The sequence below is a fragment of the Zootoca vivipara genome, chromosome 17, assembly GCF_963506605.1.
Source record: "Zootoca vivipara chromosome 17, rZooViv1.1, whole genome shotgun sequence".
NCBI classification, from domain to species: Eukaryota; Metazoa; Chordata; class Lepidosauria; order Squamata; family Lacertidae; genus Zootoca; species Zootoca vivipara.
This window is the reverse complement of record NC_083292.1, coordinates 39,777,370-39,803,543: the sequence shown is the minus strand read 5'-3', so window position 1 is coordinate 39,803,543 and position 26,174 is coordinate 39,777,370. Positions and strand designations below refer to the sequence as shown.

At 47.3% G+C, this 26,174-nt stretch overlaps 1 protein-coding gene across 2 annotated transcripts; it reads left to right on the top strand.

Annotated features, from left to right (window-relative positions):
• The first annotated feature begins 328 nt into the window (after window positions 1-328).
• On the top strand, window positions 329-24,300 carry LOC118076380 (semaphorin-7A). Of its 2 annotated transcripts, none has more exons than XM_035099091.2 (14): window positions 329-522; window positions 7,811-7,950; window positions 8,648-8,710; window positions 9,780-9,875; window positions 10,137-10,245; window positions 11,045-11,143; window positions 12,770-12,909; window positions 13,660-13,838; window positions 15,174-15,282; window positions 15,401-15,605; window positions 21,183-21,298; window positions 21,578-21,750; window positions 22,368-22,423; window positions 23,478-24,300. In XM_035099091.2, the coding sequence occupies exons 1-14, from the start codon at window positions 438-440 to the stop codon at window positions 23,813-23,815; spliced, it is 1,908 nt and encodes a 635-aa protein (XP_034954982.1). In that variant the 5' UTR covers window positions 329-437; the 3' UTR covers window positions 23,816-24,300. The 2 variants fall into 2 exon arrangements, with proteins under 2 accessions (XP_034954982.1, XP_034954981.1); XM_035099090.2 differs by having other exon boundaries at window positions 12,767-12,909.
• The last annotated feature ends 1,874 nt before the right edge of the window (window positions 24,301-26,174 follow it).

Genomic DNA, 26,174 nt, shown 5'->3' with positions numbered 1-26,174 from the left:
CTTTCAAGGCTGGCCACTTCCCCGCAGGGACATTCGCTGAGCGACCAAATTGGATTTCTCCCCATTTTCCTTTCCCCACCCGCCACCTTGCAAATCTCTTTGCTGTGCAGTTCCCTTTCGCCTGCGACTTAAAACAAGGGGCAGGGCAGTGGGGGGGGGGCAGGCAGTGATGGTTGGTCATGGTTTTTTTTTCCTCTCCTCGAGGAAGCTATGCTGACGTTTGCCTCTCCTCTGCCGGGTTGGTGGGGATTTAGTTATTTATTTATTTTGAAGGGGCTATAAATTAGGATAGCGAGAGCTGGGAGGAGAGCACTCGGCTATTGACAGAAGCCGGAGAGAAAACAGCGCCTGTGGAGTTTTCCTTGCTGCAGACATCCATCCTTGGGAAGCAGACTTTCTCTCTCCCTCCCCACACAGACACCCCCCCCCCAAAAAAGATGAGAGGCCTCCGTTTTTACCTGCTCTCCATCCTCTGCCTCGCCTCCTCCCAAAAGGTGCCCAGGCTGAAGCTCAATCTGCAAGGTGAGCTGGTTGTGAAAGGACTGTTTTTTATTATAATAGTGCTTGTAATTTCTTTTTTTTAAAAAAAAGCCGATTTTGCATTCATCTTAGATGACCTAACCAGAAACACTCCCTCCCCTCAAAAAAGGGGGGGGTGTATATATGATAGCTTTTAAATTTATTGAATGCATGGTAGTTGCGGGAGATTGGAAATAGGAACAGGTTAGAATTGCTTCTGTTCAGCTTTCTGCACGAGAAACTATTTGCAGATTTGCAGAGAGGAGTTTAGGACATCCTAGGTGGCCGCTCTGCATTTGTTGGGGAGGCTGGAGGGTCTCACCCCACCAGCCTGAAAATTGGGGGTCTGCTGATCCTTTCATGGTCAGGGTCCATTAGTGGGTCCCGTCCCCCCAACCTGTCTTTGAGATACTCGGTAGAAAAACAGATCTATATAACCTAAGCTGTTATGCATTCCTTTTGCACAGAGGCATGTTGGAGGAGGAGGAGGAGGCAGTTGCCACGGAAACCTGTTTATCATTAAGCACATTTTGGAGAGGATCAGGGAGGAGCGGGTCTGGCTCAGTCACTTGTTTTCATCTCTTGATAGTGAAGGATTTCACTTGTGGGCAGGATGGGCAGCCCAATCTACTCAGAGTAGACCCATTGAAAGGATTGGTTTCATTGGGTCCGCTCTGAGGATGCCTAGCGCCAAAGGCAACACATGAGAAGCTGCCTTTTACCGAGTCAGGCTCTTTGGTCTCTCGAGCTCAGCATTGCCAACACTGACTGGCAGCTGCTCTCCCGGGTTCCAGACCAGAAGTCTTTCCCAGCCCTGCCTCTGGGGATTGAACCCGGGGCCTTCTGCCTGCAAGGAAGGCAGGTGTTCTGCCAATGAGCCAACTCAGAACTTCAATACCCCCCTGCCCCGTTGCCAGATCACTCCAGACAAAAGTCTGTTTTGGACGAAGCCAGACTGCAACTTCCAAGGAAAGCAGTCAGGTCACAGGATGGGGCAGCAAAGGCAGTTGTTGTTGTTGTTGTTGTTGTTGTTGACCTCCTTTTGGTGGCTACAGCCTGGCACAGCAAAGTGCATTCCAAGCGCACTCCTTCCAAGGCAATTATAATGCCATCTGCCCACTCCCTGGGTCAAGACGTTTTGTTTTGCCAGACCCAGCGGTGCCCATCTTTCTTGCTGGAGCCAAATCTTGCTTGCCGTGTGATGCAGCTGTCTGGGGAGGGGGGCAGATCTGACATCCAGGCAGATCATCCTGCTGCCAGAGCAGAGATGAAATGCGGGCGATGTGCGTGTGTCACTAGACAGCAGTGAAGGGTGGGGTTTTTTTAATCGATTTGCACCAGAGCTTCTTGAGCAGGCACAGTCTATCTGAGCAGCTAGAATCCTGGGTTTCCAAAGCAGCACAGAGAGGGAGGCCTAACAGGCTAGGAATATTACATAAGACGAAGACAGGTTTTTGGTTTTTAAAAAACAGATCTAGGGTTGGTTGAAAGATTTGGAATGAACGCCTTCCTTAAATCACTTTTCCAGTTTTCAGGTGTGGTCCTTACTAGTCCGGAGCAGGGAAGGCAGATCGCTCAGTGGCAGGGCATCTGCCTGGCTTACAGAAGGTCCCAGGTTCAAGCCGTGGCATCTCTCGGTAGGGCTTGGAAAGATCCCACCCCCACCCCAACCTGAAACCCTGGAGAGCTGCTGCCAGTCAGTGTAGGCACTTCTGAGTTAGATGAAGTAAAGCTCTGTCTGGTGTAAGGCCGCTTCCTCTGATCCTGTGCTGAGCCATGAGCTCAGTGGCAAAAGTCTAAAGGAGTCTGAACACCAGGCATCGTAGTGATAGTGATGAGTGCTTTGAACTCTGTAAATTGGTGGTGATAGGCAATCAGGGATGCTGCAGGACAAACAATTGGGGACCAAACTTGTTTGCAAGCTTCTCCGAGTGATCCTAGGATTAAGCATCACCATTGCGTACAGCAGGGACTAAGTCTACCTCCACACCCTAAATTTAAATCACATGACTTCCCACCACTCGAGAATCCTGGGAACTGTAGTTGATCGCTCACCAAACTGCAATTCCCTGCACCCTTAAACTACAGTTGCCAGCACTGGGCTCTAAATATAGGGAACGTCCGAAGCCTAATTGTTTGTTTATGAAATGTCATTGTTGCTTTTCAAGATACATATACCTTCCTAATGTACTGTGCATTTTATAGTTATGAAAACATCCATGTTCACAATGAAAATCATTTAAACTTCAGAGGCAGGAGTCTCTTTCATTTCAGAGAAAGGAGAGGGCTGTGTCATCGTGAGACCGACTTCCAGTTCCGTTGAATGATTCAGGAGAACTTGCTGGGGAAACCGTAGTTCAGGGGTAGAGCATCTGCAGGTTCAATCCCCGGGATCTCCAGTTTTTTAAAAAAAAATCAGGTTAGCAGATGAAAGTGGGTTTTGTTTTCCCCCTGCCTCAGATCCTGGAAAGATGCTGTCACTCAGAGCGGACAAACCTGCTCCAGACAGACAAATAGTCTGATCTGGTAGGAGGTGGGTTTCCTCCACCCCTAATCCAAGACCCCCACAATTTTTCCTGGACCCATAGACATCTGGGGTGGATGGGGAAAGACCTCTTGGCTTATCTCACCCTTGTGATTCACAGATGTATGATTTGGAGAGGTTTCCATCTTGATGTTGGGAGACCAGCAGCTCTGGGGCAGAACATCTGCTTGGCCCCATCTCTGCCCCTCTCCCTCTGAAAACCCAAAGAGCTGCTGCCAGTCAGTGCAGGCAATACTGGCTTGCATAAGACAGCTTTCTGAGTTCCTCTTTAAACAAGCATGAGGACTAGGACCTTGGTTGCTTTTTTAGGGGAATGAAGCAGCCCAGGTCAGCGGCTAGAGCGATCTGCTTCACTTGCAGACGGCCCCGGGTTCAATTCCTGGGAGATATCCTCCGTCTGAAACCCTGGAGAGGCGCTACCAGTCAGTGTGGACAATGCTGAGCTAGATAGACCAAGGGCATAAGGCAAGCTTCCTGAGGGCCTCGTGCCACTAAATAGGCCATTTCGGCAGCGAATGAATTGGCTTAGCAAATGGGCCAGTGGCAGCCACCCAACCCTGGGGGCCTTTAATAGAGGGACGAGGCAAATTCATGGAGGAAAAGCCTATAGTTCTATCTGGACTTCTTCGTAACCAGGGGCATTTGGCTGCTGTAAGAACAGGAGGCTGGACGTTGGGCCTGCCCAAAAGGGCTCTTTCTCGTTTTCACTCAGGCTAGGTTGGGTTGTGTGTGTGTGTGTGTTGTTGTTGTTGTTGTTGTTGTTGTTTTACTCTGGGGCTAAGGCCTCGAATGCACGAACAGTGGTCGAATGCTTTGGCTTTTATTTATTTCTTGTTATTGCATTTATGTTCCACCTTTTTCTCTACGGAGCTCAAAGCGGCGCACGTGGTTCTCCTCCTCATTTAATCCCCACAACAGCCCTGCGAGGTAGGTTAGGCTGAGAGGCAGCGACTGGCCCCCAAGGTCACTGCCAGTGGGCTTCGTGGACGAGCGGGGATTTGAACCCTGGACTCTCCCAGGTCCTAGTCTGACCCTCTAGCGACTGCACCACACAGGGTCTTTTGGGGGGGGGGGGTTGGGGACATAAGGACAGTCCTGATTTGTCAGACCAAGGGAAACCCACACATGAGGTCTGAAATTCAGCTCTCTTCCTTTATACTGCACGGTGAGGCTCTCCCTGTCCCCTAATGAAGAGGGGTAGACTGCCTTTGTAATGGGGGTTCCATTCTAAATGACCACGGCTAGCAGGAAGAACCCTCTGGGGGGGTCCATCTGAGGGGGCCTGACCTAGACCAGTTCCCCGATCAGACGCTCCTGTGAAGCCCTCCATTAGGCCACAATGGCAACAGCCTTCTCCTGCCGCATTGCTACAGTTAGACTGCCTCTACATCTGGAGGCTCTGTGGGGGTCTTCATTGCTAACAGCCATTAAAAACCCCTATGCTGCCCCTCTCCCCCAGCTTTCCTGGCTTTTGCCAAATCATGCCTCCAAATTCCATAGCCATCTAGGAACTGGCACTACTGGGGTCTAGACCCTTCTCCCCCCCCCCCGGTCCTGCCCCCTGGGATCTGAGCAATGTCTAGTAAGTAGGAATAAATGGCCTTTAAGGAGGGCAGGCAGGTTCCCTTTACTGCAGAAAGATACACTCTGCACGTCCTCAGAGAATCTCTGCACATCAGGTTTTTCTAGATCAATGCTTTGAAGAAGGTAGGAGATGCACTCTGCACCTCCCTAGGAGATCCCTGCACACTCCAAGGTTTCCCAGACCAGAATGTGCTGCTTTCAGGCATACCTGAGACCTGGGCATCTCTCCCCCCCCCCCTTGGCACCAGAGGCAGTGGTGCCACACCTGAGATTGCAGGGCCTGGCTCGGTGCCAGCAAGGCAGCCGCTCTCTTCCAAAAACAGGAGGTTTCTTTTGCAGAGAAACAGAGGAGGAGGAGGAGATTTTATAGACTGGGTCAGGCTAGACTTGGCACTCTGCAGTGCGGATAAAAACAGATGCGAGCTCCGAGAGGAGGGGAAGCAGGGAACGCAAAACAACGCCCCAGATTCATCCTCCGATACGCGTTTACCACCCGCAGGGCTCGCCCTCGCAGACCCAAATTGCACGCTCCTACATTTGTTAGAAAAGCCCCCCAGAGGGGACAGGCAGGCTGTGGGTTGGACCAGCATTTCTGCAAGGAGAGAGAGAGTGTGTGCGTGTCTCTCAGGGACCAAGTGGGATACTTTGGTTTCCTGCCCTTTGAATGCCCGTTCATTCCGGCTTCCCCGTTCAGTGCCTCCATTTGTGGATGACGGACAGTTTCCAGCCAAGAGTGACCTTGGAGGAATTTCCCCTTAAATGCTCGCCCCGCTCCTCAAACCCCGCTGCAATGTTAGCACAGGGCAAAGGGGCTAGGGAGGTCTGAAGCACAGGATTATAGAATCGCAGAGCTGGAAGGGATCCATAGGGATCTAGTCCAGCCCACGGCATTGCAGGAATCGGTGGTCCCCAAACCTTTTTTCCATAAACCCACCCCTAGTGTCCCTTCCCTTATTTAAAAAAAGCACTATTCAGAATAGCTGTTTGCACGGCAATAACACAATCACATTCGAAACAGTAACGATTAATTGCAAATGTAATCAAAACTGTTCTGATTAATTAATTCAATGAACGTGTTCTGGTGATGCCAGCTTTTCAGAGTCCGGTGGTCATTTACACCCCCAGTGCCCCCCCGCCTCTTAGCACCCCCTAGGTAAATTCACCACCCTCCAGGGGGCGCTACCACTCACTTTGGGAACCCGTTGAGCAGGGCAGTTTGCTAGGGATGTTCTGGGTATGGATGTTCTGGGTATGTCAGTGGAGAGGCTGGTCCATCCGGGTGAATGGCGTAGCACCCCACCGGCCTCACTCTGCCCTCAGGCCACTCCCCACTGGCCGGCCTGCTCACAACCAGTCATAGAGGGGGGGAACCATCAGGGGGCTTCCTCCTCCTCTCCCCCAGCTTTACACTTTTTAGGAGGAGGAGAAGAGATGCAAAACTGGAATTAGTGGGTTCCTGCCTGCCATTGGCTCTCTGGCGCCACCTACTGCCGGGCTCCTTGCCTTCTGCCCAACCTGTCCCAAGGGGAACAAGTCTCCATAGATGGATGGATATACAGTGAGATCAATCCGTGTTGGGGAATCTCAGGCTCAGGGCCAAGGGTGGCCCTCTAGGTCCCCTTCTCCAGCCCTGCTCATGGGGTGTAATTGAAACAGGATGGGTTTATTTTTAATTGTATATTTTTGTAAAGAGCCCACTGCCGCTCTTGGTTTCTGTGGCGCCACCCACTGTTCAGTGTTCTCCTCTGCCCTTTCTCCGCCTGATTTTACTTTTTAAGCCTATGTATTATGCATTAACCCACATTAATATCGCTGCCCTGGAAGAGGAGCTCCCTGGACAGATGAGGCAGCAGAATGGAGCTCGTTCCATTGTACGTGCGCTTAAGTGGAAGCCAGTTCCCGTTTTCTCTCTCTGAAGAGAGAAAGCAGAATCTTTTTTCCAGTCTGAGGGCCGCATTCCCTTCCGGGCAGCCTGTCTGGGGGTCCATGTGCCGAGTGGCAGCACAGAGGGGGCGGAGCAACAAATGCAAATCTTCGCTCTGTGCAACCAAACAGCTCCTCTACATGCGCGCCTCCTTCCTCCAAGGAGACCAGATTCATTCAGGCTCCAAACCCCCATGCTGGTGGGGACAGGATGTTAACATTTCAAAAGACCACTGTATCCCTTGCACGCCCAGCAGATCGCTGAGGTTCGTGGGAGAGTCTCTCCTGCAAGTCGCAAAGATCTCAGAAGCCTGCTCAGTAGTAACTCTGAGCAGGGCCTTCATTGTAGCTGCCCCTGATCTGCGGAATAGCATTCCTGTCGAGGCAGGACAGCGGCCCACTAGATCTGCACTTTCTGGAAACATCTGAAGGCAATTTGGTTCCAACGGACTTTCCTAGCTGGACAAATGGGTCTTGTTAGGGTTTTAGCCCTGTTGCAAATGTATTGGTTGTTTTTAGTTACCATTTGCGCAAATCACCTTGGGGCGGTGGTTTAGAAGGCGATTTTAAAGTCGATGGTGATCATAGAATTGTAGAATTGGAAGGGACCCCTCTAATGCGGGAATCTCAACTAAAGCATCCATGACAGATGGCCATCCAACCTCTACTTAAAAACCACCATGCAAGGAGAGTCCACCACCTTCTGAGGGAGTTCGTTCCACTGTCAAACAGTTCTTATTGACAGATTTTTAGTTGGAATCTCCTTTCTTGTAACTTTAAGCTGTTGGTTTAGGTCCTAAAATCTGGAACAGGAGGAAACAAACTGGCTCCAACCTCCATGAGACAGCTTTTGAGATATTTGAAGATGGCTATCATATCTCCTGTCAGTCTTCTCTTATCTGGGCTCCTTCAACCACTCCTCATAAGGCTTGGTTTCCAGGCTCTCCTCTGTACAGGTTCCACCTTGTCAATATCCTCCTTAAACTGTGGTGCCCAGAACTGGACACAGTGTTCCAGGTGGGGTCTAACCAAGGCAGAACAGAGCAGTACTATGATATCCCTTGATCCAAATGCTAGTCTACTGTTGACGTAGCTGAGAATAGGATGGTGAATGAATTCTATGTTGATTTGCTGGTCTAGTTGATTTGCTGGTCTAGTTCATGCTATTCTGTTAAATATTTTAGATATGGAGGTTGGTGGGCGGGTGACAATGACCAATATGATCCCCTCTCCTTTCAGATGCTCAGAGGTTCAATTTCGGTGAACGTGAGAGACCGGCAGCCATGTTCCACGAGCCCGGCTCCAACCAGGTCCTCGTCGGAGGCCGGGGGAGGCTGTTGCTCTTGACGTTTACGGACTCTGAAGTCACTCCGAAAGAGGTACAGAGCTTGACGTTGCACAGTTAATCTGTGGGACTCGCTTCCACAGGAGGAACGGATTGCCAGCAATCTGAATGGTTTTAAAAGAGGGTTACACAAATCCGTGGAGGAGAGGCCCATTGGTGGCTACTAGGCCTGACCGCTGTGCTCTGTCTCCACAGCTGGACGCAGCGATGCTTCTGAATCCCAGCTGCCACAGCTAGGGAACAGTTACTCTTGGGCTCAAATCCTGCTTCTGGGTTTCCCTTGGGGCAGCTGGCTGGCCACTGTGAGAACAGGATGCTGGACTAGATGGGCCATTGGCCTTAGGTTTGGGCTTAGGTTACTTTTGACCATTGCTGGAGCAAGTTTCTCCCTAGGAGGTGTCCGTTGTGCTGGAACGAACAACCAGGGAAGGGATGTAGCTCAGCTGTAGAGCACTTGCTTTGGTTGCAGAACGTCGCAGGTTCAATCCCTGGCTTCCCCAGGCAGGGTTGGGAATCTCCCTTTTCCGAAACCCTGGAGAGATGCTCCCAGTCTTTGTAAACAAAACTTCCGACTCAGTAGAAGGCAAATTGCTGGGTTCCTATCCTGCTGTCCTCTTTCTCTTGAGCTGCATCTCGGGACCAGCACGGGGCGAAATAGCCTTCCAATTTTTGTGGGGGCATAGGGTTGGCGCCCCCCAGTTTCCTCACCAGGGTCTCTCTCCTTGCTCCAGGTCCCCCTGAAGGCTGATGAGAAAGCGGAAAAGGACTGTAAAAGCAAGCCCAGAGCAGCATGGGTAAGGAGGAAGGAGGGAGTTGTGTGGACCTGGATCAGTGGTCTACAAAATGTTTCCTAAGTGAGGCTGGACTATGGGGGGGTCTCAACTTCCTGCCCCACTTGTGCTGCAGCGCCATCAGTGGCTGGAGGGGGTACTGCAGCGCCAGCAGGGATCACATGATGACACAAGGAGCCAATAGGATCCCAGCTGGCCCTATCAAGCTACCGCTGACCCAGGTCTCAGTCTGCGCAATGCATCTTTTAGGTGCCACCCTGGCAGAACTCCCGGCCTCCAGCTTTGTTGAGGACCCTTCACAGACGTTAAGTCAACAGCAAGCACAGACCATTGTGTAAATCTCCTGGGATCAGGACCTCCACAGCCACTCTGGGCGCCTGTTTTGGGATGGGTGTGCGCATATGCATTTTACGATATAACCCACCCAACCCTTAGGGCTAGAAAGGTTGCATTAAATTAAATAGTTGGCACCCCCTAGTGACAAGGAGGGCATGGTTAATCAACTCATGCTCCGTAGTACAGTACTATATTATTTGTCACACACACACACACACACACACACACACACACACACACCTTTATTTCTCTGTTTTCTGTATCCCCCTTCCCTATTTCCTAGTAGTAAGTTTGAACTGTTATGCATTAAATGAGTGGGTTTTTTGTTTTGTTTTTAAATGCATTTATTGCACTGAAAATGTTAAATGTAAATATTTCAAGTGTGTGTGTGTGCAAAATGCAAAGTCATGTTTTCCAGCTGCATGAGGTTATCAATGGCAGGGGGGGGGGCTTGAGGAACAAAGGTATTTCCCTACAACTTCCCTCCAAGAGAAACAGCGGCAATTTTTAAATTCACAGAGGAGCACAGATCACCTTTTGACAGAGTAGAGCTGTCCCCTGCTCTAACAAATATACGTTGCTGCTTTCTTGATGTTTTATGTTTTACAACTATCAATGGATCGGTTTTATTGAAACCATCTTGAAGGATGCCATGGAAGTGTGGGTCATGAATTTTAAAATAAACAAATATGCTTCTGTGTTTTTCCTCTCCCCTCTCCATCACCTTTCCGCATAGGAGGACTGCGATAATTTCATCCAAGTGATCGAGAAGCTGGACAACAAAATGATGGTCTGCGGAACCAACGCGGCTTCTCCCAAGTGCTGGTTTCTGGTGAGCTTGAGAAATATCAGAGTGGTGGATGGAATCTGCAGGTGTTTTACCTATTTTCATTTCATTAAAATTATATATTGTTTGATTGGGGGTGGGAAAACCTACCCTCAGAGCAGTTTACAAAAGAATAAAGCAGTGAAATTATCTGTAAAAAGAATTTTTAAAAAATGTGGCAGGAAGTCACATGAGAATCGAGAGACCACAAGTTCAGTTGATATATCAAAATGCATTCATTTTTCTTTTTTGTCTCTTTACTCCAAGGTGAACACCACGACCTTCCAAACGGACAAGCAAGGCCGGAATATCACCGCCTCAGGAGAAAACATCTCTCCGGCATCACCATCCCAAAACGCCGTGGTCATCACTGTAGGTATGGAGTAAGGAAAGGGGCAGAGGGATCTCCCTGGCTGGTTTTGTTCTGCTCAGATTTTGGGTTTCGAATTTTCTGCTTTGCCTCAAGCGGCAAAATGTCTTGGGTGGTCCTGGGTTCAGAAAGGCAGGGCCGGATTTAGGTTTGATGAGGCCCTAAGCTACTGGAGGTAATGGGGCCCTTTCTATGTCCAGCTGTCCTTTGCCAACAACAAATTGTCGCTGTTTTTTGTGTTGAATATATGCTATAAGGTAATTGATGGACCTAATAGGTACCTCAAGCCATTTGCACATGTTGCCCTGCAACCAGTCCATGCAGAATGTAGGCACCCTATATATAGAAAGGAGCAAACCAGTGATATTTGAGGGAACAGGCAAGCAGGCGTGGCCCATGACTTACATCATAGGAGCCTACACAACACAAAACACGGTTGCTGTATGCAGGTTTTATTTTATTTGCTTTTTATCTTATAGTTTGGAAATGTACATCCAGGTGTTTTTTTCCTTTAAATTTTTTGGGGGGCCCCAAGAGAGTGGGGCCCTAAGCTACAGCTTGTTTAGCTTATACGTAAATCCGGCACTGTACAAAGGGCTCCTGTCCGTCCCACTAATTCTTTATGGAGTCAATTGCACTGATATAAAATTCTAGTCCTCATGGTGGAAGAAATATGTAAGTTTATAAGTGTGATCACAAGCATCAGGAGTCAGGAAGAAGGCAGTGCATGTTTCGGCTCTCATAATTTCGAAGTTTGCAATGGGCGACTCACATTTTTTTCTTCCCCGGCATGTTCCAATTTCAGAAGACACCCTTTATTCTGCATTGTCTGGCGCGAAAAGCAGCATCCAGAGAAGTTATGGGAAGAAAAAGGGGCTGAAGACGGAAAACAGCTGGCTGCCCCGTAAGAAACTCTCTCTATCTCCCTTCCATCCCTTTGTATATGTCTCAAAACTCCTGGTTTTTACTTACATTTTGGTTAATTTTGGATCAACCAGGGGCAGCTTACAAACCATGCGTTTAAAGCATGTGACTTCCCCCAAAGTGTTCTGGGAGCTGTAGTATGTTCTCCTCCTCCTCCTCCTCCTCCTCCTCCTCCTCCTTCTTCTTCGGCGATCCCTCGTAGCCGAGTAAGATTGTCTTCCATAAAAACGATTTTAACAATGGGTCCGTAAGTGACTGTGGAGGCCAATTCTGGATCCACACGTCCTTCCACAATGGGGACATTGGTTTCCAGGTGGGAGTTGATCACGGTGTGGATTTGCCAAGCGTGCCTTCCTCTTAGCACATTTCTCCCTTGCGTCCTGAGATGGAGTTTCTTCCAAGCCCATGACACCTTTGGTAAAGGCTGTTCTCCAACTGGAGTGCTCACCGGCCAGTATGTTAAGGATGGTGGGAAGCATTGCTCTGTGAAGGGCAAACTACAGTTCTCACAACTCTTCTGCAAGGGAGAAGCCATGTGTGTCAAATGGCTTGTTTTTTAACATTTGCTTTTATTGGCATTTTTATGAAAAACAGCTCAGAGGTCATTAGGCGGTATGGAAACCCTGTGAAAGAAATACATAAAAATAAATAGAACATCGTCTGCAAGTAATGAAGGCTGGGGCTGGATAATTGTAAACCCCACTGGGGTCTCTGACCTTTGGTAATTCTGAGGAAATGCTGCGAATGTCTGTGCAAAAGACAAAATGGTTGCCGTGGAGGCTTGGCATAGCACAAAACGGCTGCCCTCCTTAAGAGGGCAGAAAATGGGCAGGGCCACAAAATGGCACCCATCAACCGCCCCATCAATGGGGGAAAGGCAATATTAGCCATCGGCCATGGTTGCTCATAAAGATACCGGTAATATCTTTGCAGCTCTCCTCTGAAATGCTTCTTCCCCCGCCATTTTGAGAGCCACATTCGTTTGCAAGTAACCTGTCCTGGTCCACAGGCCCAAGGACAAACATGGTACCACCCTTTTCCCATCTCTCTGTCTCTCTTCCCAACACCCCCTTTTTGCTTGTCTGTTCCTTCCTGTCCCACTGGCTCTTAGGGGAAGTACAGTGGTACCTTGGTTTACAACCATAATCCGTTCCGGAGGTCCGTTTGTAAACCAAAAGAGCTTGTAACCTAAGGCGCACTTTTGCCAATGGGGCCTCCCCCCCCAAAAAATTGCTTGTAATCCAAAAAAATTGGGTTGTAATCCCAAAAAAGTTTGCAAACCATGACATGCACTTCCGGGTTTGACGTGTTTGTAATCCAAAACGTATGCAAACCAGACTGTTTGCAAACCAAGGTACTGCTGTAGTGATTGCTCTTGCTTATGAACGGAGAGCTTGCAGAGGGCTTTTGGAATCTGGTTAGATCCATGGTCAACAGGAATAATCCCCCACAATACATGGCTTCCCATCAGCTGTTGGCTGCAATAATGGGGCCTCCATATGTAGATCCAGTCTATCCTTTGAGAAGGACTCCTCTTGTGTGTGTTTTTCCAAGCACAGGTGCTAAATACCAGTTGTACCATTTCAATTCTCTCCCGCCCCAGCAGGAGCAGAGTTTGTTGGCGCCGCCCTGCTGGAAGAGAAGGACCAGAGCAAAGACGAAATCTTCTTCTTCTACAATGAGGTCAACCAGTCGGCCGGGCTGGACGAGGAGCCTTACAAAGCTGGGCTCGGGCGTGTCTGCAAGGTTAGAGCGAGGCAGCGACGACTGGGAAGAAGTTTCCACCTGGAGGGATGGGGCGCGGACCAGTTACATGGCCCATGGGCAGGGGCTGGGGGGAATTGTAGTCTTGCCCCTATGAGGCAGTTGCGAGGACTAAAGGTCCCTGCCTTCCCACAATGGCATAAGACTGTTCCTCCCCCTGGGTCCTTCCCAAGCAATCTGAGACTTCCTTGCCTTGTCTGTCTCTGCTCCACCCTCTTCATCCCTCTTCTGGGAGACCTGTTCACAGCAGGAGTGGGAGAGTCCTTGGCATATCCTCCAGCATTTCTCAGATGAAAATAGGGACATTCTATTCCATACCCTCCAACATTTCTCTGATGAAAATAGGAACGCCCTAAGGAAAAAGGGACATTCCGGGATCAAATCAGAAACCAGGATTCTGTAAATCCCGGACTGTCCCTGGAAAATAGAGACACTTGGAATGTCTTCTCCTCGCTTCTTCACCAGCTGGGCTCCTCTCTGTCTCCTGGCCCCACTCCTCTCCAGCCTCCGCTTCTGCCTCGGAGTCTGGGTTTCTCTCTGCCACAGCCTCCTCCTGCTCACCAAACCCTGTTACTCGTCCACCTCCTCCCAGTCTGCTCCCTGTGACCACCCATTGTCGTCCCACCACCGCTCCCAGAGATCTGAGTCTTCTTCTCCAGCTGGTGCCTCCCTCCCTCCTCTCCTCTGCATGGATCCAGCCCATCCATGACACCAGGTCTTCTGCCCTTCCAGGTGGACCAAGGCGGCAGGCCTGTCATGGCAGATTCCTGGAGTACCTTCCTCAAGGCGAGGCTGGTGTGTGGACACCCCACCGAGCCCATGCGCTTCCACCGCCTCCAGGACGCCTTCGTCTCCAGGAAGGAGGGCGGTAAGGGCGAGACGGTACTGTACGGCGTCTTCTCCAGTGAATGGTGAGTTGGGCAGGGCAGGATTCCACCCAGCTCCAATATCAAGGCGAGCCTACCTAAGTCGCATTGAGCGTGCTATAAGGTTTCTACCCTCTGAGATCCTCTGCAACAGATTTGGCGAAGTTCCCTTCGTGGAGAGGTACAGGGCCATCTTACCCATATGCGCTAGGGGTGCAGGGCACCCGGGCACCGGGCTCTCAGGGGCACCATGCCATGAGTCCGTTGCCCAAGAGTTGAGTCCGGGGAAGAGCCTGCCTGTGGGTGGGACTGGGCAACCTGGGAGATTTTTGCACCTCGTGCTCTATATGCTTAAGACAGCCCTAGAGAGGTACTCTCCTTTCCATCATTTAGAGCAGTGGTTCCCAAAATGGGTGGTAGCGCCCCCTGTGTGGGGGTAGATTTGCCATGGGAAGGGCAAGGGGGCAGCTAGGGGGTGCAAGTGACTATCAGGCTTTGGAAACCTCTGGCATGACCAGATCAAGTTCATCGATTTTGTTGAATTGATTAAACGAAATAGTTTTGACTCGGTTTTGAATAAATGTGCATTTAACTCTTACTGTTTCAAATGTCCTTGTGTTATCTTCCTTAGTGGGTCGTGCAAACTGCTGTTCTGAAAAATGCTTTTTATAGAGTAAAGAGCACTGGGGATGAGTTTATCAGACCAAGGGGGAGCCAATGATACAGAGCTTGAAACAGGCTTCCATGCAGATTTTATGAGGGGGGCTAAAGAACACATGATTTATCCTCTTATTATGTGACAACTTCCTGATCAATTCTTAGAAGCCCTTTCAAGTATCTTGAAGAGTGAAGAGGTGGCAATATTTACATGTTGTCGTAATAACTCTTAGACCTGCTACAATTGTTCCTAACTTGCACCCTTTGTTCTTCTTTTTTAAAAAAAACACACAATACTTTTCAAATTATTATAGAACCAGGAAGACAGGTAATAAAAATTCAATAATACATCTAACTAAAGGCAAGGGCATGCAAAACCTAAACATATTGAATGATAACACCCAATCTAAAATAATGACACCCATATTTCTCTAGCCAGCATGGGGGGTACACCTGTAAATCTGAAATTAAGCTATATGGAATAAAATACCACCACAACTGAGTAAAAATGGCCTGAATCTTCCTGTCCTTTAGAGGCCTTCAATTCATGTGTTACTTTTTCCTAAAATAAATAAATTCCAGATTCCTTTTAATGCCATAAGACTTTCACTGAGGAGAAAAGCTGAGGCTGTGATTTTGCATTTGTTATTTTGGGCTTCCTGGAATGGTCAGTCGGCTGTAATACTGACATCACACCAGTGTTTTTGGTTCCCCCCCCCTTAGGGGTTCATCTGCTGTCTGTTCATACTCGATGAACCGGATCAGCACCATTTTCAAGACTTCGAAGTTCAAGGGGGTCACCGGCCCCATCCCCCTGCCCAGACCCGGCATGGTAAGGTCACTCCTGGGCCTCTGGATTTTTTAAAAAAGCAGGAATCTTTATATATATATTCATTTCTCGTACACACGCACTGACTTATCCCCGTCTACCTTTCTCTCCTCCTGCTCAGTGTGTGCCACCAGATGGACATCCTCCGTTGCCCAAAGCTACCCTGACCTTCATTAAGGACCACCCCGAAATAGACTCGGTCATCTACCCGGATGAAGAGCATGCCCTCTACATCCTCCAGAACAATGACACGTACACTCAGGTAGTGGTGGATAGCGTGCAGGATGCTGCCGGCATCTCCCGCGATGTCCTCTTCCTGGGAACAGGTGAGCTTGCCGTGGCTGGCGGCCACGGAGGGGAGACTACCACACTCTTGCTTTGTTGTGGAACTGCTTGTCCGTGGGGATCATTGTGCTATAAGAAAAATCTGCTCCCTTTCCCTTATGGGGTATTCCAGAACCCGTATAGTCCTTAAGTGGGTTCCCTATCGGTAGGAGAAAAATAACACGCCAACCAGAGTATATTGAGAAGCAAAGTGGCTAGTAAGCCTGATCTTTATTAAAGGAAATAAACTGTTGCAACAGGGTCCCCACTCACCACACGCAGGAGGGAAGAGAACCCTGAACAATGATGTGCAAAAATCCACCCCCCAAAACATCATATATACATTGCAGAAGGAGGCAGTCTCCAGCAGAAATTTGAGAGTATCCGCCCTCACCCCTCCCCTCAGGTGGGCAGGATTTGCGACACCGCACGGCATAGCTGCCAAGTTTTCCCTTTTCTCGCGAGGAAGCCTATTCAGCATAAGGGAAAATCCCTTAAAAAAAGGGATAACTTGCCGCACGGGGCTTACCTGGCCTGTGCCACCCACCTGTGTGAGTTGGCCTATGACCCGTCACCCAGCCAGGTAGGACAAAGGACGCCTGGCCAGAGGGGGCGGGGTAAGGCCGAAGAAAGGAGGCTGAACACAGTGGAGAAGCCTATTTGTTTTTTCTTCCTTCTGGTGTTGCTTCTCTCTGTCTGCCAGGATACCTGATAATGCCATTTTTTGGACATTTATGGACATTTACTTTATATTTCAGACCTTAGAATTCTTATAACAATTTTAAGCAGCTTAATATGGATGCGGGATTGGATGAAATTAGAAAATATAAAAATTTTGGATCTTGAGAGCTTTAACTCTAGCTATGGTTGGCACGCATACTTGAATTATGGAAAAGCTAAAACAAATAAAGAATTCACCAACCATATACTAAGAGGGGCATTATACAAGGTATGGGTCAAATATTAAAGGTATATTGAATTGAAAACGCCGTTGTGGATCTCTCCCATAGAGGCTTATGCTCGTAAAAAATTAACTACTGAGATAAAATGGCCTGTATATAAACAATTAATAGAAGAGCACCATGAGGGGTATAAATTAAAGCCATATGAAGAATTAAAATGCTATGGTATCAGTAATTGGCAATATATACAGTTGGTCAATATATTTAGGGCAGATAAAAAGATAGGTTTTGCAAAAGAAGATTCACTATTTGAAAGAGAAATCATTCAAAATAAAAGCAATCTGCTATCTAGAACATATAGTCTACTACTGGGGTGGGATTTATTTCAAGAAGAGACGACAGAATCTATGATTAAATGGTCCCAGGATCTCGGTCAGACAATACAAATTGATCAATGGGAGAAATTGTGGAAGCAGGATATAAGATTTACGGCTTCTTATAATATAAAAGAAAATTTTTATCAAAATGTATTTTAGGTGGTATTTAACACCTGTAAAGATGGCCAAAGTATATAAATTAAAAAATAATTTATGCTGGAGATGCAATGGGGAACCTGGCACATTTATACATATGTGGTGGATGTGTCAAGAAATAAAAAAGTTTTGGTTAATGATTCATGAAGAATTAAAGAAAATGATGAAAAAATCGATAAAGAAAAAACCAGAGATCTACCTATTAGGTTTATTAAGTGAAGAGATCCCCCAAAAGAATAAGACAGTCTTCTTGTATGCGTGCACAGCAACCAGGGTTCTAATAGCTACATATTGGAAGACATCCAAAATACCAACAAAAGAAGAGTGGATAAACAAGCTTAGTGAGTATTTATTAATGGCCAAGCTGACAGTAGCCTTGAGAAATCAACCGAAACAAAAATTAAGAAGCGAATGGGAAAGTTATGATGAATATATAAAAAAATACTTTTTAAAAGAGGGCATGCTCACATGCTTAGAATAAAAAGATATGTTGTTGTTTAGTCGTTTAGTCGTGTCCGACTCTTCGTGACCCCATGGACCATAGCACGCCAGGCACTCCTGTCTCGCACTGCCTCCCGCAGTTTGGTCAGACTCATGTTCGTAGCTTCGAGAACACTGTCCAACCATCTTGTCCTCTGTCGTCCCCTTCTCCTTGTGCCCTCAATCTTTCCCAACATCAGGGTCTTTTCCAAGGATTCTTCTCTTCTCATGAGGTGGCCAAAGTATTGGAGCCTCAGCTTCACGATCTGTCCTTCCAGGGAGCACTCAGGTCTGATTTCCTTAAGAATGGATAGGTTTGATCTTCTTGCAGTCCATGGGACTCTCAAGAGTCTCCTCCAGCACCATAATTCAAAAGCATCAATTCTTCGGCGATCAGCCTTCTTTATGGTCCAACTCTCACTTCCATACATCACTACTGGGAAAACCATAGCTTTAACTATACGGACCTTTGTCGGCAAGGTGATGTCTCTGCTTTTTAAGATGCTGTCTAGGTTTGTCATTGCTTTTCTCCCAAGAAGCAGGCGTCTTTTAATTTCGTGACTGCTGTCACCATCTGCAGTGATCAAGGAGCCCAAGAAAGTAAAATCTCTCACTGCCTCCATTTCTTCCCCTTCTATTTGCCAGGAGGTGATTGGACCAGTGGCCATGATCTTGGTTTTTTTGATGTTGAGCTTCAGACCATATTTTGCGCTCTCCTCTTTCACCCTCATTAAAAGGTTCTTTAATTCCTCCTCGCTTTCTGCCATCAAGGTTGTGTCATCTGCATATCTGAGGTTGTTGATATTTCTTCCAGCAATCTTAATTCCGGCTTGGGATTCATCTAGTCCAGCCTTTCGCATGATGAATTCTGCATATAAGTTAAATAAGCAGGGAGACAATATACAACCTTGTCGTACTCCTTTCCCAATTTTGAACCAATCAGTTGTTCCATATCCAGTTCTAACTGTAGCTTCTTGTCCCACATAGAGATTTCTCAGGAGACAGATGAGGTGATCAGGCACTCCCATTTCTTTAAGAACTTGCCATAGTTTGCTGTGGTCGACACAGTCAAAGGCTTTTGCATAGTCAATGAAGCAGAAGTAGACGTTTTTCTGGAACTCTCTAGCTTTCTCCATAATCCAGCGCATGTTTGCTATTTGGTCTCTGGTTCCTCTGCCCCTTCGAAATCCAGCTTGCACTTCTGGGAGTTCTCGGTCCACATACTGCCTAAGCCTGCCTTGTAGAATTTTAAGCATAACCTTGCTAGCGTGTGAAATGAGCGCAATTGTGCGGTAGTTGGAGCATTCTTTGGCACTGCCCTTCTTTGGAATCGGGATGTAGACTGATCTTCTCCAATCCTCTGGCCATTGCTGAGTTTTCCAAACTTGCTGGCATATTGGGTGTAGCACCTTAACAGCATCATCTTTTAAAATTTTAAACAGTTCAGCTGGAATATCATCACTTCCACTGGCCTTGTTATTAGCAATGCTTTCTAAGGCCCATTTGACTTCACTCTCCAAGATGTCTGGCTCAAGGCCAGCAACCACACTACCTGAGGTGTACGAGACCTCCATATCTTTCTGGTATAATTCCTCTGTGTATTCTTGCCACCTCTTCTTGATGTCTTCTGCTTCTGTTAGGTCCTTACCACTTTTGTCCTTGATTATGGTAATCTTTGTACGAAATGTTCCTTTCATATCTCCAATTTTCTTGAACAGATCTCTGGTTTTCCCCATTCTATTGTTTTCCTCTATTTCTTTGCATTGCTCATTTAAGAAGACCCTCTTGTCTCTCCTTGCTGTTTTTTGGAAATCTGCATTCAGTTTCCTGTATCTTTCCCTATCTCCCTTGCATTTTGCTTGCCTCCTCTCCTCCGCTATTTGTAAGGCCTCGTTGGACAGCCATTTTGCTTTCTTGCATTTCCTTTTCCTTGGGATGGTTTTCATTGCTGCCTCCTGTATAATGTTACGAGCCTCCATCCATAGTTCTTCAGGCACTCTGTCCACCAAATCTAAATCCTTAAACCTGTTCCTCACTTCCACTGTGTATTCATAAGGGATTTGATTCAGATTGTATCTTACTGGCCCAGTGGTTTTTCCTACTTTCTTCAGTTTAAGCTGGAATTTTGCTATAAGAAGCTGATGATCTGAGTTACAGTCAGCTCCAGGTCTTGTTTTTGCTGACTGTATAGAGCTTCTCCATCTTTGGCTGCAGAGAATATAATCAATCTGATTTCGATGCTGTCCATTTGGTGATATCCATGTGTAGAGTCGTCTCTTGTGTTGTTGGAAGAGAGTGTTTGTGATGACCAGCTTGTTCTCTTGACAGAACTCTATTAGCCTTTGCCCTGCTTCATTTTGAACTCCAAGGCCAAACTTGCCAGTTGTTCCTTTTATCTCTTGATTCCCTACTTTAGCATTCCAGTCCCCTGTAATGAGAAGAACATCCTTCTTTGGTGTCATTTCTAGAAGGTGTTGTAGGTCTTCATAGAATTGGTCAATTTCATTTTCTTCAGCACCGGTAGTTGGTGCATAAACTTGGATTACTGTGATGTTAAAAGGTCTGCCTTGGATTCGTATCGAGATCATTCTGTCATTTTTGAGATTGCATCCCATTACAGCTTTTGCCACTCTTTTGTTGACTATGAGGGCCACTCCATTTCTGCTACAGGATTCTTGCCCACAGTAGTAGATATGATAGTCATCCGAACTGAATTCGCCCATTCCCTTCCATTTTAGTTCACTGATGCCCAGGATGTCGATATTTATTCTTGTCATCTCATTTTTGACCACATCCAGCTTACCTCCACTCATGGTTCTTACATTCCAGGTTCCTATGCAATATTTTTCTTTACAGCATCAGACTTTCCTTTCGCTTCCAGGCATATCCGCAACTGAGCGTCCTTTCGGCTTTGGCCCAGCCGCTTCATCAGCTCTGAATCTACTTGTACTTGTCCTCCGCTCTTCCTCAGTAGCATGTTGGACGCCTTCCGACCTGAGGGGCTCATCTTCCAGCGTCATAACTTTTATATGCCTGTTGTCTTTGTCCATGGAGTTTTCTTGGCAGGGATACTGGAGTGGCTTGCCAGTTCCTTCTCCAGGTGGATCACGTTTAGTCAAAACTCTCCACTATGACCTGTCCATCTTGGGTGGCCCTGCATGGCATAGCTCATAGCTTCTCTGAGTTATTCAAGCTGTGGTTTCTTAAGGGTGCTGAGAGTTGTTAGGACCCCCCCCCCCCAAAAAAAAATGTTCCCCTCATGGAGCAACAATTCCCAGAGTTCCCTGGAAAGAGGTATTGATTGGTGAATGACTAGCAATAGTAGCTCTACAAGGAGAATACAGGTCTCTTAACAACTCTCAGCATCCTTAACAAACTACAGCTCCCGGGATTCTTTGGGGCGGCCAGCCACAACTGGTTAAGTTGGTACAGTATTGCAGTACTTTAAATGCACAGAGTGAATGTGGTCTGATTCTGAGGAGGAGGAGGAGGAAACCCAAATTCAATCCCTGGCATCTGGGAGAAATTCCTGGCTGGAAAACCCAGAGGGCCACATTGCTGGTCAGTGTAGACAGGACTGAGGTAGATGGAGCAATGGTCTTACTCGGTATAAGGCAGCTTCCTATGAACACGAATTCCTCCTCTCCTTCTCTCGGTGCCGCAGCAAAAGGGAAGATCCACAAGGTGCTGAGAAGCAAAGACCAGACGGTGATTGTTGCCGAGCTGAGTCCCTTCAAGAAGGAAGCCCCTGTCTCTTCTATGATCCTGGACGGCGATTCGGTAAGAGGGCAGACAAACGGCACTGTTGGGCAAGTGCAAGAATGTTTTCTCCCCGTCTTACTCCCCAAAACTAAACAAACAGCCTGGCAGGGTTGCTTTTTAAAAAAGAAAAGAAAAGAAAATTTAAAAAATCCCTTTTTCAGTGATCCATCTTAGTTTCCCAAACTAGGGGAGCATCTTACGATCCTCTCTTCCTTGCAATGGGTGGGGTCCCCCGCAGGCAGCTCTTTTTCCTTCCTTTCTCCGGCCCTTGGCTCTAATCCATCTTCTCTCCGGCAGGGCCACCTGTACGCCAGCACCGAGTTCGAGGTGGTGCGCCTGCTGCTGGCGGACTGCGACCAGTACAAGGAAAACTGCTGGAAGTGTATACTGGCTCGTGACCCATATTGTGGGTGGGACGGGGAACAGAAGACCTGCTCCGCCGTCTCCCAAGACAGTAACTCCACTGGCAGGTCTGGCCCAGAATCAAAAGGGGAAGGAATTTTGGGGTGGCTCATCCCGATAAATCGACTTTCCAAAGCACCTCCTCCCCATAGTCCACATGTTGCTTCAGTCTAATTGCTGCATTTTCCTGTGACGTTGTATCCAATTAAATGATACTCAAAGTTGATCTATTGAAACGGATGGCTCCTCCAGACTAGTGGGGGGGGGGTGTTTGCAAGGGTGTTTGGCAAAATTGTACCCAAAAACGTGTCCATTAGGAAGAATTTCCACTGAAACCCTGCTAAATTTTCATGAGGACTTGTTTTAAGAAAAACACAAGATGATATGGAAATGTGGAGAACTTCAGTGTAGAAAAGGGAGATACGAAAACAAAATTGACATATTTATCCATTCTAACTCCTGGTCCATTTGTACCTCTGAGTACCTGATGCCTGGAACTAAATAAACCCTCAAACACAAGGGTGGAGCTGTCGCCTTCATGGTGTTGCATGTTTATCATGCATTCAAAGCGTTGGTTTTTGACTAACGTAGCTGAGTCCCTGGAAGGGACTCTGAGGATCATCTAGTCCAACCCATTGGTGTGTTCCAGCTGGGCTCGTCTTACACCGTATGTTTCCTTCAACAGCTTGCTTCAGAACCTAGATTCATCGAGCACCGCTTCCATGTGTGAAAACACTGAAGGTAAGACGAAGCAGCATAGAAACCTTTTAGGCCTGTGGATGCAAAACGGCTGGGTTGGGTTGTCTTTAAAGGGTCACAGATGATGGGGAAATGAAAAGCCTGGGTTTCTTTTTACTTGAGGCTTCTAACAACCCTCTTCTCCCTGAACCCTCAGGTAATTCCAATACAGGTTTGATTGGCCCAAGGACTGAAACAATTAGCTACCAAAGATTTATTCTCTGCTGCTGATGCCAAAAGAGCAGGACTAGACCTAGGCTGTATTCAGAGGGGGAGAATACTGTATTAGTTTTCCTGATTATAATGCTAGTGCTTGCGTCCTGTTTTCTAATGTTCCTTTCGCAGTGCATTCAATGCAAGGTGTTGGACTAAATGACCCGTTGGGTCTCATTCAATGCTACAGTTCTGTGATTCTACACAGCACCTGTTGTGTTATGGAACCGTGGCTTTTTTTACCAATGTATCAGCATGTCATGCTAAATTGCATTCACACCAGTGGGCGTGATGTGATACAATGAACAACACCACTACTCTTGCAGCCTTTCTGCACATGTGTGCTTTTGTTCCTCCATGGAAACCTCAGGAAAGAACTGAGTGCTAGCATACTGCTCTACATTTGGTCACTTTACTCCTGCGATCTTCTGGGTGCAGTGGGCTGCAAAATGAGCTTTTTCTGGAATTGGAAAACAAGGAAATGAAGGCTGAGCACGTGCTATATTCCATTAGGTTTCCATTAAGTGGCTTTTACATCACTTGAAAGCTCAAATATAATGGGGAAATGGAATAAACTGCTGTTTCAATGCAGTCCCACTGGCCTTAAGTGAGGCGAGGCTTGGTTTCTGTTAAATGTCTTGATGGTAAGTGAAGTTCAACATGGGTGCCAATTCTCTAGAACAGGGGTTGGGAACCTTTATCCAACTGAAGGCTGCCTTCCTTTCAGAGCAACTTTCTGAGGGCCTTCTGGAGGAGGAGCCGTAGCTGAACCTGCAAACAAACCTAAACATTGTTTCTCCTCTGTTTTTTCTCTTTCTCTCTCTTTAAATGTTGACCTTTGAAGAAAAGCTAGCCCAGGAGGCTCTCAAGAAAGTGAGTGTAGATCGCACTGGCTACATCTACCTGCCTTGCCCTCTGCGGTCTCACCACGCCATCTACACCTGGGTCAAAGATGACAAGACATACCCATGCTCCATGGACGAGCAGTCCTGCACTCTCCGCTTCGGGGAGAGCACCCCGATGGACCAGGGGGTCTTTAAGTGCACCTCCAGAGAAGAAGGTTACCAAGAGGAAATCACGGCCTTCAAAGTCACCCTCAACAGCGGCCGGATCCCAGAGGTCTCCGTGGCTGTCATGGCTATGGGCATCTTGTTCCTCACCATAACAATTCTCTTGCTATAGACCAGGCTGCAGATCTCTTTTCACACACTGCCAACTAATTGTCTGTCTGTCTTTGAAAACAAAACAAGGGGCGCCAAATTATCCTGACCCACCTGCCCAGGCTTGAGCATTGGGCAAATCACACCCAATTCAGCAAAAATGAACCCACCATCCATCAGCTTTCTCCAAAAGTCCCGCCAAAAAAGAAAGAAAGAAAGAAAGAATTAATTCCCCGGCGCCCAATTCCAGAATAGCCTTTCACCAGGAAATGCTGAGAGTCAGAGGAGAATCAAGGAAGGCAAGACTTGTCATTGATTGTTTGCTTTGTCCATTCCAGTATGATTACCAATGAAATAATGTTTCTTGAGCCATCCTGGACTAAACTCTGGCTCAATCCGACCCCGCAAACCATTTTGTTTCCCAGTGGCCCTTCCCAACTTGGGTAGAGTTTACCCAGAGTTTATTTCCTTTTTTTAAGCAAACCATTTTCTGGTAATGAAAAGAAATGCACTCCACACTTTATTGTTACATTTCTGTTCTAGAGTCTTTCTGGACATAATAACCCAAGGCTTTGTCTTGTTGCATGAGCTACACAGTCTGTGAAATCTTTACTGCTAGAAGGCATGGGATTGATTTGGGTGCCTGCCCAACTCTTAAGAATTGGGATTTATATGTAGCGAAGCAGCTTCTGGGCCTAGACTGCCATTTTGAAGCAAATGTTGGCCAAACTTCTGCCTTACTTCATAAGCTGGATGCCAAAACAGCTGTCAACATCTGCCAGAACTCAACTGCCTGTGTGTTTGAATTCACCCGGAAGCGGATTATCTCAAAAAGATCAAAGTTGAACGCTTTTTGCCATTGTACCCTCACACCAATGATTCCTAGCTTCTTTTTCCAGTTTGTCAATGTGCAAGGCCCAGCCTATATAATGTTTACAATCCTAACAGTGCATGCAGTTAGTGCATTTTATATATATATATATAAATCAGCGGGAAGGTTCTGTATAGGAGCGAGAGGAAGGATCCAGTTATGAAGGAACTGTAGGTTGATGACCAGCTGAAAGTGGAGAAGGGTTTTTGGGTTTCATAGTGCATAATGAACTATGAACCAAACACAAGACAAGAGGGACGAAGCCTGCATTTGAGTGGTGTTGATCACGGCATGCTCTTTCCCCCAACTTGGGAATTGAAAGAGAGGAGCCAGGAAGCTTCTAAGATAATTGCGCCTCTGCCCCAGCGACGGAGCGTATGCCCGCGATGCCAGGGCAGGTGAATGGGTGAGCCCCTTTACAAAATTGCAACCAGGGCGACAAACCCCACGGACCCTCCACGCTATGCCTCTGCTCTGCCCACAAGTTACTGGAGAAATTGGCTTTTAAAAAGTGATTCAGCAATTTCTGCACAATTTGTATGGTGGGGTTCATATTTTAGGTTGAGAGGCGCCATGCCTCTGAATGCCAGTTGCTGGGGGAGATGGGCAAGGAGAGTCCTGTTTTGGGGCTCCCCAGAGCGGCGTGGACGATGGTGTTAGGACAGACGCCAGGGATGCTATTTATTTTATTTAGCAAAATGTATCTGCCGCTTGATTGTAAATAGAACCTCTTAAGCGGTTTGCAGAAAAAATAAAATGTTTCAGATTGTCAATAAAGTGCAAAGTTTGAAAACAGTTTTTTGAACAAAACAAACAAATGTTCCTATGTTCCCAAGAGCCAGGGTGGTGCAGTGGTTAGAGCATCAGGAAAGACCCGAGGTTCGAATCCGCTTCAGCCAATGAAGTTCACTGGGCATGACATGGGGTGCCTCACAGGGTCGTTGCAAGGGTGAGAGAACCACAAACACCACCTTGGGCTATAGATATGATGAGTAAATAAACTGAATGAACGGTTGCTGTGGTTTTAACTCTTTCTTTTTATTCTGCGCTGGCCATCCAGCCACACTATATACTCAGAATAGACCTATTGAAATGAATGGGAACTTTAATTGCATGGGGAAATTTATGTGTTGGGCGACTAGCACAATCCTAATACTGATGAGCTCATTTCCTGCTCACTCTCTCACACAATTTTTTATTTTATTTCATTTCATTTAATTTGCTTTGTGTGTAACCATAGCAACTCCGAAGGCCCAATTTTTCCCCTGCAGTGCATTATGGGAAGCCAGCAACGGCAGCCTCCTATGGGCGCAGCGCATCATGGGACCACTTCTGAGCCACCAGTGATGCTAAACAGTTACACCTGCGCGAGAGGATAACGGTTAAGGCTATCTTCCCGCCCCTTTCCTCCCCTACCCGCGGGATTGGCTGTCGTCTGGACTTCTTTCTTGCCTATTGGTCGTCTTTTATATTCCCCCTCCTCAGGCACCTATCCCCACCCTCGCTCACA